The sequence below is a fragment of the Gracilinanus agilis genome, chromosome 1 (assembly GCF_016433145.1).
Source record: "Gracilinanus agilis isolate LMUSP501 chromosome 1, AgileGrace, whole genome shotgun sequence".
Taxonomy (NCBI): domain Eukaryota; kingdom Metazoa; phylum Chordata; class Mammalia; order Didelphimorphia; family Didelphidae; genus Gracilinanus; species Gracilinanus agilis.
In genome coordinates this window covers 109,778,921-109,792,449 of record NC_058130.1, presented here as the reverse complement: position 1 = coordinate 109,792,449, position 13,529 = coordinate 109,778,921, and the positions used below count along the sequence as shown (strand labels likewise).

General features: G+C 40.9%; 1 protein-coding gene across 1 annotated transcript in view; it reads left to right on the top strand.

Moving 5' to 3' along the window:
• ADAMTSL1 (ADAMTS like 1) overlaps window positions 1-13,529 on the top strand; it is a 392,524-nt gene that overhangs the window by 296,820 nt on the left and 82,175 nt on the right. The window contains 2 exon segments of the mRNA XM_044657022.1: window positions 4,635-4,788; window positions 5,957-7,088. Coding sequence (XP_044512957.1) covers window positions 4,635-4,788; window positions 5,957-7,088 — 1,286 coding nt within the window.

Sequence of the window (13,529 nt, the reverse complement as noted above, 5' to 3'; positions counted from 1 at the left end):
AAAATCCCCATGAGGAAGGCTAAGGAAGCATCTTTTAAAATCCTCCCCCCCCCCAAAATCAAGAAGAATGTTCTAGTTCTAAGGAATTTAAGGATCATGTAGTCCAACCCTTTTGTTTAAAAGATGAGAAAACTGAAGCCCAGCCATATAAATGTGGCTTGCATAGAGAATGGCTTGCCTCTTAACTCTTCTAGCAATATTTCACCCCTTAGACCAGTGATGGGCAAACTTTTTAAAGAGGGGGCCAAAGGAAAGGAAATGTTCATCTGTCAGTCTGTTTCTAAGACAACTCTTTCGAAGTTTCATTGTATTGTATCCTACTCATTGTATTCCTCAGATTAGGAATAATGCCACACAGCAGGATAGAACATTTCAGGGAGCCACATCTGGCCCACAGGTCACAGTTTACTCATCACTGCTAGACTATCCTATACACTTGAACACTAAAATTAAAACAGTAGGGAGGGGAAAAGGGATGAAGGATGTATGATTAGGATTTGCATCCCATGACTCTCTCTCCCAGCATTCCATGTTCCTTCTCATGTTACGTGCTAACATAGGGAGGATATAAGTTTTGTGTAGTTCCACCCTTGCACTCTTTTTCCCTTGATCGTGGTTTGAGATAGTGGGTTTTACTCAGGCTTTTACTTTTGTCCTTTTATTTCTTCTACTTCTAGTGCTTATTGATAAATCTTAAAAATACTTGGAGTTATTGGACATTAATTTTAATCTTACAGTTGACATAGTTTATTTTCATCAATGAAACTTATTCCTCCTTGAGATGTGATGGGGTCATCTGAAAACAGAGAAAAACAGGAGAAGGTTCTTGACCCAGGAACAATTACTACCAGCTAACTAAAGTACAATTACAATTATCACTTTTATTTCTGAACCGTCTTCAAATTAACTTCCATAAAAGTTAGCAGCATAGTTAACAAAGGATTGAATTGCTAATATAGGATATCTCAAGTATTTTAGTATAGTTTTAAGTTATTAAAGTTATTTAGGACAGTTTATGCTAGTAAAGCTTAAAACTGTGCTATAGATCCTTGGGATATCCTATATTTAAAAGCTGCTAAAAATTAGTTGTTGAAGGTCTTAAAATGGACATTTATCAAGTCAGTCTGAAAGAATGCACCACCCCTAGCTACCATTGTTATATCACAGCTTCCTAACTGAATTCCATATCTCCAAACCATCCTGCACCCTGCCTCCAGATTAATCTTCTTAAAACATTGTTTTCATCATGTCACACCATTCCACAAAAGCCTTCAATAAGTTCCAAATGGATACTCAAAATCAAGTAAAAATTCATTAGCCTGGCCTTCAGAGTCTTCCACAGTCTGACCCCAAACTACATTTCTAACTTTATCTCATACTCGCAATCCTTTTGCTCAAACAAAAATTATCAACCCACTGTTCCCAAGACACACCCCTATGGCCCTTGTCTTTTCCTCATTTCCATGTCTTTATTTTCTTATATGGTCACAGTTTGTGTTTATTCAATACCCCTTTTTTCACTTCACCTGAAAGTGTCTCCCCTTCTCTTCACCTATGTCTGCTCAAATCAAGCTCCATTTTCTCTATGGTCTGGCATTCCGAGTTCATTCCAAGCAGCAAAAATCACTCCCTATTTCCCCTGAACTCATTCAGCTCTGAGTATATGTAGCACACCTTTGTTTCACCTGATGCAGGGTTGGAGTTCTATTGCAAGAAATTACTAGGGAGCAGGTAAGAGACAGCAATCATTGTGGAACAGCTAATATGTCTAAAAGTCAAATGCAGCTGCATCGAGGCTCTAAAAGGAGGGCAAGTCTACTATAAAGCAGCAGTCATCAAAACAATATGGTACTGGCTAAGAGATAGAGAGGAGGATCAGTGGAATAGACTTGGGGTAAATGACATCAGCAAGACAGTGTATGATAAACCCAAAGAGCCCAACTTTTGGGACATGAATCCACTATTTGACAAAAACTGCTGGGAAATTTGGAAAACAATATGGGAGAGATTAGGTCTAGATCAACATCTCACACCCTACACCAAGATAAATTCAGAATGGGTGAACGACTTGAATATAAAGAGGGAAACTATAAATAAGTTAAGTGAACACAGAATAGTATACTTGTCAGATCTCTGGGAAAGGAAAGACTTTAAAACCAAGCAAGAGTTAGAGAAAATTACAAAATGTAAATTAAATGGTTTTGATTATATTAAACTAAAAAGCTTTTGTACAAACAAAAACAATGTAGTCAAAATCAGAAGGGAAACAACAAATTGGGAAAAAATCTTTACAATGAAAAACTCGACAGGGGTCTAATTACTCAAATATACAAGGAGTTAAAGCAATTGTATAAAAAATCAAGCCATTCCCCAATTGGTAAATGGGCAAGAGACATGAATAGGCAATTTTCAGGTAAAGAAATCAGAAGTATCAATAAGCACATGAGAAAGTGTTCCAAATCTCTAATAATTAGAGAAATGCAAAACAAAACAACTCTGAGGTATCACCTCACACCTAGCAGATTGGCTAAAATGAAAGAAGGGGAGAGTAATGAATGTTGGAGGGGATGTGGCAAAATTGGGACATTAATGCATTGCTGGTGGAGCTGTGAACTGATCCAGCCATTCTGGCTGGCAATTTGGAATCATGCTCAAAGGGCTATAAAAGAATGCCTGCCCTTTGATCCAGCCATACCATTGCTGGGTTTGTACCCCAAAGAGATCATAGATAAACAGACTTGTACGAAAATATTTATAGCTGCGCTTTTTGTGGTGGCAACAAACTGGAAAAGGAGGGTATGTCCTTCAATTGGGGAATGGCTGAACAAACTGTGGTATATGCGGGTGATGGAATACTATTGTGCTAAAAGGAATAATAAACTGGAGGAGTTCCAGGCGAACTGGAGAGACCTCCAGGAACTGATGCAGAGCGAAAGGAGCAGAGCCAGAAGAACATTGTACACAGAGACTGATATACTGTGGTAAAATCGAATGTAATGGGCTTCTGTACCAGCAACAATGCAATGACCCAGGACAGCTCTGAGGGATTTATGGTAAAGAACGCTACCTACATTCAGAGGAAGAACTGCAGGAGAGGAAACATATAAGAAAAGCAACTGCTTGAACGCATGGGTCGGGGTGGACATGATTGGGGATGTGGACTCGAAACTACCACACCAATGCAACCACCAACAATTTGGAAATAGGTCTTGATCACAAGGACACATGACAAAACCAGTGGAAATATGCGTCGGCCATGGGTGGGGGGAGTGCGGGGGGGTGAAAGGGAAAGTAGGAGCATGAATCATGTAACCATGTTAAAAATGATTATTAATAAATGTTTAAATTTTAAAAAAAAGGAGGGCAAGTCTGAAAGGTGGGGCAGATAAAATTCAACTTTGGAAGCCTGGTGAGAGAATACTGAAAGACCAGCTCAGAAGAAGAGAGAGACACTGAAAAGTTGAAAGAGCAAAGTATGTGAGAATAGGTAGGGTCAGGAGAACAATTCCGTATTACAATTCAAGTTCCAAGCAGAAAATCTTGAGGAAGAAAAATCCAAGGCAAGATCAGATCAGCATGTAGGAAAGAATAGAAGGCTGGTAAGTTAGCAATGAAGTGCAAAGACAGAGCAGCTTAGGTGGCCAAGAAGCAAGGAAATTCCTTAGGCAAGGGTAGAGCTTACTCCACCTTCCATTAGGGCTCCAGAAGCTAAAATGGCCCCAATTTAAGGCATCCCTGGTTGGTGTAGCACCTCAGGGTTATAAAACTGAGGTTACCTTCCTCAACTTACTATCTTTGCTTCATATATGTGTTTGTGTGTGTGAGTGTATTCTTAGTACAAGGTCACTGTGTCTTAAGATTTGAGCCATTTTTCTACCTTGTCCAGAGCTCTCAGAATCCCAGATCTTTTTTTTTTTTAATGTATTAGATCTCCTTCCCAGCTTTTGGTCAACCAGCAGTTTGACAGGCATGACAGCAATAGCTTTATATAAGCCACTGATAAAAAAAAGTTTTACAGATTCCTAGGGCAATCTATTAACTCTAGGTCAAAACCAACCCATTAATCACACTGCTTTTTAGGTCTGTTCATTTAACAGATCTCTAAACTAAGTCTCAGTGATGCTAATGAGAGTAAAGTTTTGCTGTTTGAATTAGGATCTCAAGTTTACTTTATTATTCATATTGTATACACCTGAGGCCAAAAGAATAGTATTATATCCTTACTCTGTACTCTGTCCCTTGCCAAAAGTCCACAATTCCTGTGTTGGAACTGTTGAGTAATACTACAGTGCAGCTGCTTTTGGGACAGGGGCAGTCTGTTTAAGATTTGTATACTAAATTGCTTAACCTATGAACAATTCAATCAGTTCCCTAAACTGAGTTGACTTCTATTATGTGCATAAAAGCAACCTTCTCCAATTTATTCTATGTGTCTAAATGCATGTGATAAAGTTCTGTTCTACTCTGGGCCCAAGTACTCCATCTGTTCCAAAATGATCAATTCTGGGTTCTCTTCTTGACTTCTCCAGGCAAGCTCCCTTGTATTTCCCTGTGTTTAAGAGGCTGTCGCCAAAATCTCACAGACTTATGTTCCTCCTTTAACATGGACTGGTTGGTTTCTCTTTCATTGCTAGTGTTCCACGAGCTGTGGAGAGGGCACCCAGACACGCAGTGCCGTCTGCCAAAAGATCCTGAAATCTGGAGAGTCGGTCATTGTCAACTCTTCCCTGTGCCCATCATTGCCTTTCTCTTCCTCTGTCCAGTCCTGCATGCTAGCAGCCTGTGCAAGTGAGTATGACTAGATGCCACAGAGAAGGAAAGAATGGAACTCAGAAAGCCTCACCTCCCTAGAAGGACATTTCCCAGTTGTCAGGGAAGGCTTCAAGCTGTTGTTGATGCCCCAGAACTCCACTTAGGCTTTTGCTGGCCACCTGACAGTCAGGCTGAAAGGAGAGGTTTCCTGTGGGCAGAGAGAGGGGTCTCTCTTCTCCCTGAGAAGAATGGTTTGCAGGGGGTGGGGGAAAAGTTCACTTGTCTGGCATAGAGAGACCTGGAAGCTGGAGGTAGCATATAACTAATGAAGTCTAATATTATCCACCCTGGGGTTTTAAATCTCCTCCAAACAGATTTGCTCTGTTTAATATTAATCCCTAAGGTGGTAACACTTTGGGGCTCTCACCACCATTCGCATTAGGGTCCTGGTGCTTTGCAGGGCCCACATGGTAAATATTTAACAAGGGGAACTCTCCTTCCCTTTTGTCCTCTCCCTCTGTTTATTAAACCAAATTCTTTATTCAAATGCCTTTAACAAGGGGAACTGCATTTCTCCTGAGCTTCCCCCTCCCCAGTCCCCAATTCTTGTGCTTTGGCTTCTAATGACATGGAACCACACAGCAGGGTGACAGGCATCCTGCTCAATTGCACCTTGTTAGTTCTTACGTTTTTATTGTGGCGGCTTGATGTTCAACAGCTGGTAGCCGGTGATGCCCATAAAACGTAATGCGTGAAACGGCTGCCCAGGCCAAAGTAAACTGCCAGAGTCCTCACTTTTCTGTCTCTCCTCTCTTTCCACCTCTTCTTCCTCCTGTCCTTCTGAATTCCACTCCTAATAAAACAGATGCTACTTTGTCACCTTTTGTATAATTCAACTCTATCCTTTTTTCACTCTTGTTCCATAATTTCCTTTTCCACATATATATGTGTATATATATACATGTATTACCTCCCCAACTACATTGTGAATCCCTTCCTTCATCTCCTCTCCTTCCTTTGACTTTCCCATCTTATTCTTCCTCTTCCTCTTTTTCCTTATTTTCTCTCTCATCTTATTCTTCCTCCTTTATCTCCTTCCCTCTTTTTCTTCTGTCCTCTCTTTTCTTGTGTCTTCCTTTCACTCTCCTCAAACTATATTTTTATGGTCCTGCTTTATTTACAAATACCGTTGATTCCATTTTAGGACCCAGTCGCCCATCTCCAAAGCACAGTCCGCACATTACAGCCGTCAGGAAGATATATATTCAGACCCGGAAACAAAGAAAGTTACACTTTGTGGTAGGGGGCTTTGCCTACCTGCTTCCCAAGACTTCTGTGGTCCTCAGGTGCCCCACACGGAGGTTCCGAAAGCCTCTCATCACCTGGGAGAAGGATGGCCAGCACCTCACCAGCTCTGCCCACATCACAGTGGCCCCTTTTGGCTACCTGAAGATTCATCGTCTGAAGCCCTCTGACACGGGCACCTACACCTGCTCTGCAGGACCAGCTCAGGAACATTTTGTGATCAAGCTCATTGGAGGCAACCGTAAGCTTCTGGCCAGACCCTTGGGATTGAGGGGTGAGGAGGAGACCCCGCCAGGAAGGAAGAATAGCCCAAATGAGGCTCTGCGCACCCAGGAGAAGCATCAAAATGGAATTTTTTTCAATGGCAGTAAGGCTGAAAAGCGAGTCCCCCCAGTTGACCCAGGAAGCCGCTATGATGACATTGTCTCTAGGCTGCTGGAGCAGCGAGGTTGGCCTGGAGAGCTATTTGCCTCTTGGGAGGCCCAGGACTCTACAGAGAGGAACATCTCCTCAGAAGAGGACCAGAATCCAGAGCAAGCCCTCCTCCACCTGCCTTTCACCATGGTCACTGAGCAGCAGCGGCTAGATGACCTCCTCAGAAACATCTCCCAACAGCCCGAGGAGCTCCGAGACCTCTACAGCAAACACCTGGTGTCCCAGCTAGCCAGGGAAATCTTCAGGAGTCACCTAGAGCATCAGGACTCCCTCCTCAAGTTCCCAGAAGGAAGAATCCACCCCGTGGCCATCCCTCCCCACAAACATGTGTCTGGATTCAGCAGTTCTCTCCGCATCTCCTCCCCGGGCTCCTCGGGAGAGATGAGAAGTGGCCAACCCCACAGGAAGCCCGTGATCCTAAGGAAGATTTCAGCAGCCCAGCAGCTCTCAGCCTCCGAGGTGGTCACACACCTTGGGCAGACTGTAGCCCTTGCCAGTGGCACACTGAGTGTGCTTCTGCACTGTGAAGCTGGGGGAAACCCAAAGCCTACCATCACGTGGGCCAGGAACGGGGAAGAGGTTCAATACAACGACAGGTGAGCAGGTTCTGCTTTCCAGACTGGAAAGAGGCAGCAGAAGGGGAGCCTCCTCTTCCCCCACCCTGCCTTTTCCCACTTTCTTCTTCTCTGAAGTATTTTCCGGGGCAAGGCATCAAGGACTGATCTCAGGGGAAGGTAGATAGTAGAGTGGATAGGATCACTGGACCTGGAGTCAGGGTTCAAATCTGACCTCAGATACTTCCTAGCCTAGCTATGTGACCCTGGGCAAGTCATTTTAACCCTGACTGCCTATCCGTTGTTGCTCTTCTGCCATAGACTATCAATTCTAAGACAATAGGTAAGAGTTTAAAGAAAAAAAAAGAACTGGGCTCAGTAGGAACATCTAGGTTTTAATCCTTCCTCTCCATAATAGGCTGTTTGAATAAAATCTAGTTATATAATTTACTTAAACCTCAGTTTCCCCTTCTCCAAAATGATGGCAATGTTGCCTACCTTTGCCTCACCCCACAGAATCATAAAGATTACAGAAATTATTTCTTTAAAGTACTTTGAATACTTTTTCCCAGAAAGATATTATGCAAATCATGCATTATTATTACATTGGCATTTTAGTACATAAACCATTCAGAAGCTTCAGATCCAGTACAGTGTGTTTTCCTGTGTGTGGTCCGACAAGGCTTTCCAGGAATGCACCCACACCTGGCCTCTGTCATTAACCTGATCCTATGACCAAACATTGCAGTATTGGGTCCATCTATTATGGCCTGCAAAAAGTCATTCCAGCTCTCTTGGTATGTCCATTTGGGTGGAGGAGTGATAATCACTGTCATTCAACCAATGTCATAAGATCACAGGATCTACAACTAGAAGACTTAGAGATTTAATCCAACCCCTTCATTTTGTCAAAAGGAAAACAGAAACCCATATAAGTTACCTGATCTATCCAAGGTAACCCAGGAAGCAATTAGCAGAACCTGGATTTAAGATTTTAGAGAGCACCGAGTCTAACCTCTCCCCCATCTTTTTTCTAGATAAGGAAATTCAATCCCTAATTACTGAATGCTTTATCACACATCACTCAGATAGTAATTAGCCAAGGCAGGGTTTGAATGCACTTCCTCTGATTTCAGTTCTAGAACTTTTTTGGCTAAAATACTGATGCTTTAAAAAACTTAAAGATTTTTAACTATAGAAATCAGGGAAAGCTAAACTGATCAAAGTACATGTCCAGTAGTTTGTCTCTCTGCCTAACAAGTCTATGGTTGAGGAAGGACATACTCAATTTTTATTTTAAAAATATGAAATGTTGGCATAAGATAAACCTAGACTTGTTTGCAAGAATCTAAGAATACTAAGGCATGGGGCCTTCTAAAGGTAAAAAGTAAGACTATTTGGGAGAATAGGATAAAATACTTCTTAATAAGATGGATCATAAATAAATATCACCTTTCATGCTTATCTGACCTTGGGCAACATACTAATGATGCACTCTGCGATTCTCGGTATTTTAGTCTATAAAATAAGGGGGTTAGACTAGGTGGCCTGGCTCTAAATCTATGATCCTGTGATTCTATGAACTAAGGTAGCTCTATTCTTTCCAGAAGACCAATGCCAAATCCATTTATGTTATGTAGGAGAGAGAGCTCTGGAGATCTTTTTACTTGACCTTTAAAAATTAGCACGGATAACCTGGTTCATAGCATCAATTAAGCTCTTTGACTGTTTGGTTGACTGATTGGTTCATTGTTATTTGGGGAGGATCCAGATAGTCTGGTTCTAGAAATATATCATAGGGAAGTATTATAGGAAAATTTAACTGAAATGGAGATAAGTGAGTCAAAGGCTTCAGAGCCATGAGTTCTAGGCATCTGAGGGGCATCATGAGAGTATCATGTAAAGGAAAGTCAAGGTTGAGGCTTAAATAGTGGAGCATGTCAGCCCTACGTCCAGTTATTAGTGATGGTGGTGCTTAAAACCATGCTTAGGCTTCTCAATTTTGCCCAAATCCTGCTTTAACCAACTCTTTCTATTCTGCATAGTGAGAGATGGGTGGAAAGTAAGCTTTCCCTCCCTTGTTGATTTATAGAAGTAAAAGGATTCCATTTTTCTTGGCTGGACAGTAAGAAATATGACTGAAGATAGGCTTGCTGGATGGTTTTTCAAGCCTGAGTTGAGAAAACAAAAGGAGTATGAGCCACATTAAACACATGAAAAACCCAGAGCTACCACTGGTACCACTACATCAGGAGGTGGGGGTACCCTATTTCATGCTGGATTTCATGGCTTGTCATCATTAGCATGCCTGGTAGTGGTTCCGAAATGCTCGTTTATTTTCAAACTGCTTTCACTAAGGAAGTGCTGAAATGCCTGGGGTTATGTTTCAGTTGGTCTGTTTTTGTTTAGTGTTCAAACCCATCTTTCTCTTGAAGTCTCTGGGCTTCAGCACCAGCTTTGTCTGTAGGGCTTATAAAAAGAATAATAAAAATAGCCCAATACCTAATGACAAGTGAAACCCTATTTAGGGAGATGACAAAATAATGGGGACCTTGGCTCAAGCCAGTGGAAGTTTTATGTAAAGGAATTGGACTTTCTGAGTCACTTGTGTCAGTAGATAGTCAGTAGATGTCAGACCTCCAACTTCTCAAATTTCCCAGGGGAGAAAAATCTGAACAATTCTCAGAAGTCCCAACGTACTTATTTAGCTAATGGCTTAGTGTAGGGGACACAGAACTGGACTTCAGTCAGAGACAATCTGGGTCCTAATCTCACCTCCCACATTTACTAAGAGTGTGTCCTGAAGAAATTAGTTTTATCCGGTTGGGGTCTTAGTTTCCTTATCTATTAAGTGATTATAATACTACCTGCCAGACATACATCACAGGGTTGTCATAAAGCTTAAGTGAATTAACATATGTAGGGTGCTTTATAACCCTTAAAAGGTGGCATTCTTATAGCCTAGTTATGTTGGTACAGGCTGGTTTATCATTGTCCTCACTTGATGCCAAATGAATCAATGTCCGCTAATGTGCCACTCCAAAGAGAATAAGACTTGTGAGACAGGTAATACCTGAGTTCAACCTTGAAGGGAGAACTTGAATTAATGGAAGGGGCGAGAAGACAATGTCAGGCATGAGAATGATGTGAGTGAAGGAACTGAGACAGAAAGCAAGACAATAACTAGAGATGGAGAAAAGTTCAGTCTGGATGAAAATAGAGCCAAAGAGTATGAGAAAGAGAATTAAACATTTTTCAGATACTCTTTATCCAGCTTGTGGATTATCTGGATTTCCTATTTCTCTCTTCTCCTTTCATTTGTTGGTCCTTTGACCTCAGTAGGAGAGTAAGCAGGAAAATAGGAGAAAAGGTGAAACTGAAGTAAGAATTATGTACTTGTTAATCGTCCTGATGATAGATTTGGTGGAAAAGGAAGTTCTGCTCACTAGGATGGTATTTCTGGATTGTGAATTTCATTTTTCCATGCTCTGCCTGCCTCCCCCACCCCAGCACCCCCCCCCCATTAGCACTGGAAATTGAGCATTGGCTGTATTTTGTACATACTTGGGCTTGAGTTTTGGAAAAGGACCGACTATTCAAATGTGTGCTGCTCTAGTTGAAGGCGGCAGAGAGAGTGGCAGTTAACACACCAAATTCTGCTGCTAGGGCTTCTGAGTAACGTATAGAGGGGAGGTTAAAACAACTTCATCCGGTCATCTGGTTCAACCTAAAAAAAAAAAAAAAAGCAGTCAGTCTCGAAGCCCCATTCTATTCTTGGCATAGTTGTCAGGGCTTACAAGGGCATTATGCCCCATGGGAAGTTCAACCATCTTAATAATAATAATAACAACTATTATTACAAAGTACTTTCTTGACTCCCAGTAGCCTGTGAGGTAGGGAGTATGTATTCTTAGAATCAAGCTTAATTAGTATTGAATTGCAATTGAATTGAATTGAATTGTATCTGTTTTTACAGCTGCATTGCTTTGGATTTCACCGGGTTTGTAATGCACTAGTACTCCCCATATTGCTGCTCCATAAAGTCCATCCTTGGCATTGCCCCCTCCTGACAATGGGATGAATTAGGCAGCATGTTCCTATGGAGTTATTGTAAGAATGTTCTAAGGGCTGATAGGATGAAAAAGTCAACATGACTCTCAGACACCACTTATGTCCAAGGAAAATTTTACCTATTGGAAATTTCATCCATAAAACGCCAAAGAAAAACATTAACTTTTGATAATGGATAGAATTCTACTTCCTCTTTCCAATCATTTTATTTAAAGAATAAGTCTATCAAGTTCAATGGAAGTTTAAGCACTTAGTATCTATGAGGTACTGGCATGAGATATGGAGTTAGAAAGAGCAAAAATGGCAATTTTCCTACCTTCAAGAAACTTAGAATTAAGTGAAATATATGACAATTACGTAGACTGGGTAAACTGCCACATAGGATGTGACAGGGCAAAGGAAAAGCAAAAAAAGAAGAAAAGTCTAATAGAAGTCATCATTGTTCAATTGTTTTCAGTTGGATCTGACTGTTAAGGACCCCATTTGGTATTTTCTTGGCAAAGACACTGGAGTAGTTTGTCATTTCCTTCTTCAAATCATTTCACAGATGACGAAACTGAGGCAAATAGGATTAAGTGACTTGCTCAGTCATATAGCTAGTAAGTATCTGAGGCCAGATTTGAACTCAGGAAGGTCAGTCTTTCAGACTCCAAGCCCAGCACTCTATCCATTATGCCACCTTCCTGCCCTGCAAACAGAACACTTAAAATAACCAATATGTATCCTTTGCCAACATATAAAGCTGTAGCCAAACTCCAACCCCTACCCCAGCTCTCCCAAAAAATATTCCAATGGAAGAATGCCTATCCAACATTGTCACAATGAGAAGAGTGGGACATTAGCGGGAAGGGGGAAGAGATTATTTTAAGTTGTTTGTTTGTTAAGACTGCAGTCCCGTCTCTTTCTTGCTAGTCACATTTTGAAATACTTGTCCCAGGTGTGAGACTGAGATGGGTCTCTGAGCTACCAGAGCAGAGTCAGCCTAAATCTATCTGCCAGTACCACACTCAGAGAATCCTAAGGCTTCACATAACAAAATTTAAAAACCATTACTCTTAGCTGTCTCACACATTTCCCATGAAAGAGTGACCTATGAAGAAATGCCTTTATTAGTTTACTTTTGTGTTACAGGATTCTCTGTTTAAAAAAAAAAAGTCGTGGAATCAGGCAGTTCTAGATTCAGCATAAATTAGACATTTGGGTTCCTATATTATAAGGTTTTTATTTTTATTTAGACATGCTTGTTTTAGCAAATGCTTCTTCCAATATTTTCATTTCTGTCTGTATTTAAAAAGAGAAACTCCTTCAAAGACCTACCCCAAGAAAAAACTCTACTAAACTTTTGTCTTAGTTTAATGGTTATTATACATCCCTTCATTTACACAATAAACATTTATTAAGTGCCAACTATTTTCAGAGAATTGGGCTGGATGTTATATACAAACACTGAAAATCTATCAAATCTCTCTTTTTTGTTATTTTGAGCCAGAATCTGAGTAAACATATCAAAGCTTCCTTTTGCCAAATGATCCAAATTTCTAGCTATCAAATCATAAGATCCCAGATTTAAAGCTGGAAATGGGCCTTACTAGCTATCTAAACCAAACTGTTCATTTTACTGAAAAAACCTGGAGACCAGAGAACTTATTTAACCTCTGGCCAAGGCCGTTCAGGTGGCGAGTGCAGTAGTTGTGATTCAAACCCATTTCCTCAGACTTCAAATCTGGTATTTTTTCCACTGTCCCATTTTCCTCCTCTGTCACTGACCAGCAGCTACAAAATATTCTTTCATGGGGGAGCATCTGAAAGGGAAGTTGAGGACTGTGGGAAAATGGGTAGAAGAGTTTAAAGATTAAGGGAGAAAGAACATGAGAGAAGAAAGACAAAGAGACGTAGGTTTCAACAGCGTGGCATTCAGTCTATGTGGCTCCTCTGATGGCATGAGAGAGAAAGCTACAGGTGAACCCAGTTTTTATTGCAGATCCAAAGAATGGGGAATGGGAGGTAGTTAATCAAACATGTGACATGGTAGAGAATTTAACATTAGCCTGGTAAATTAGATAAACGAGATGTAGTCTAAAAGAATGTAGAAGTTCATTTGACCTTTGGACTGCAGGTGTGGGGAGGGGTCAGAATACTCCAATAACATTCAAGGATCCATAAATCAATTATGTGAAATACTAGAAATATATCCATAAGTCTGGTACATGAGCACATTGCTCATAAGAGTCAGCTTTTGAATGCATCTTTAATACTTTCATGATTAGTTCATACCTGGGACCCTACATCCTCCCTTAATACCAATACCTCCTATGTTAAGTATCAAAACAATGAATGACTATATAAATAATGAATAACACAACTCAGTATGTTTTTGATGATGCTACATTTGAGCCACAGAGCTCCACCATA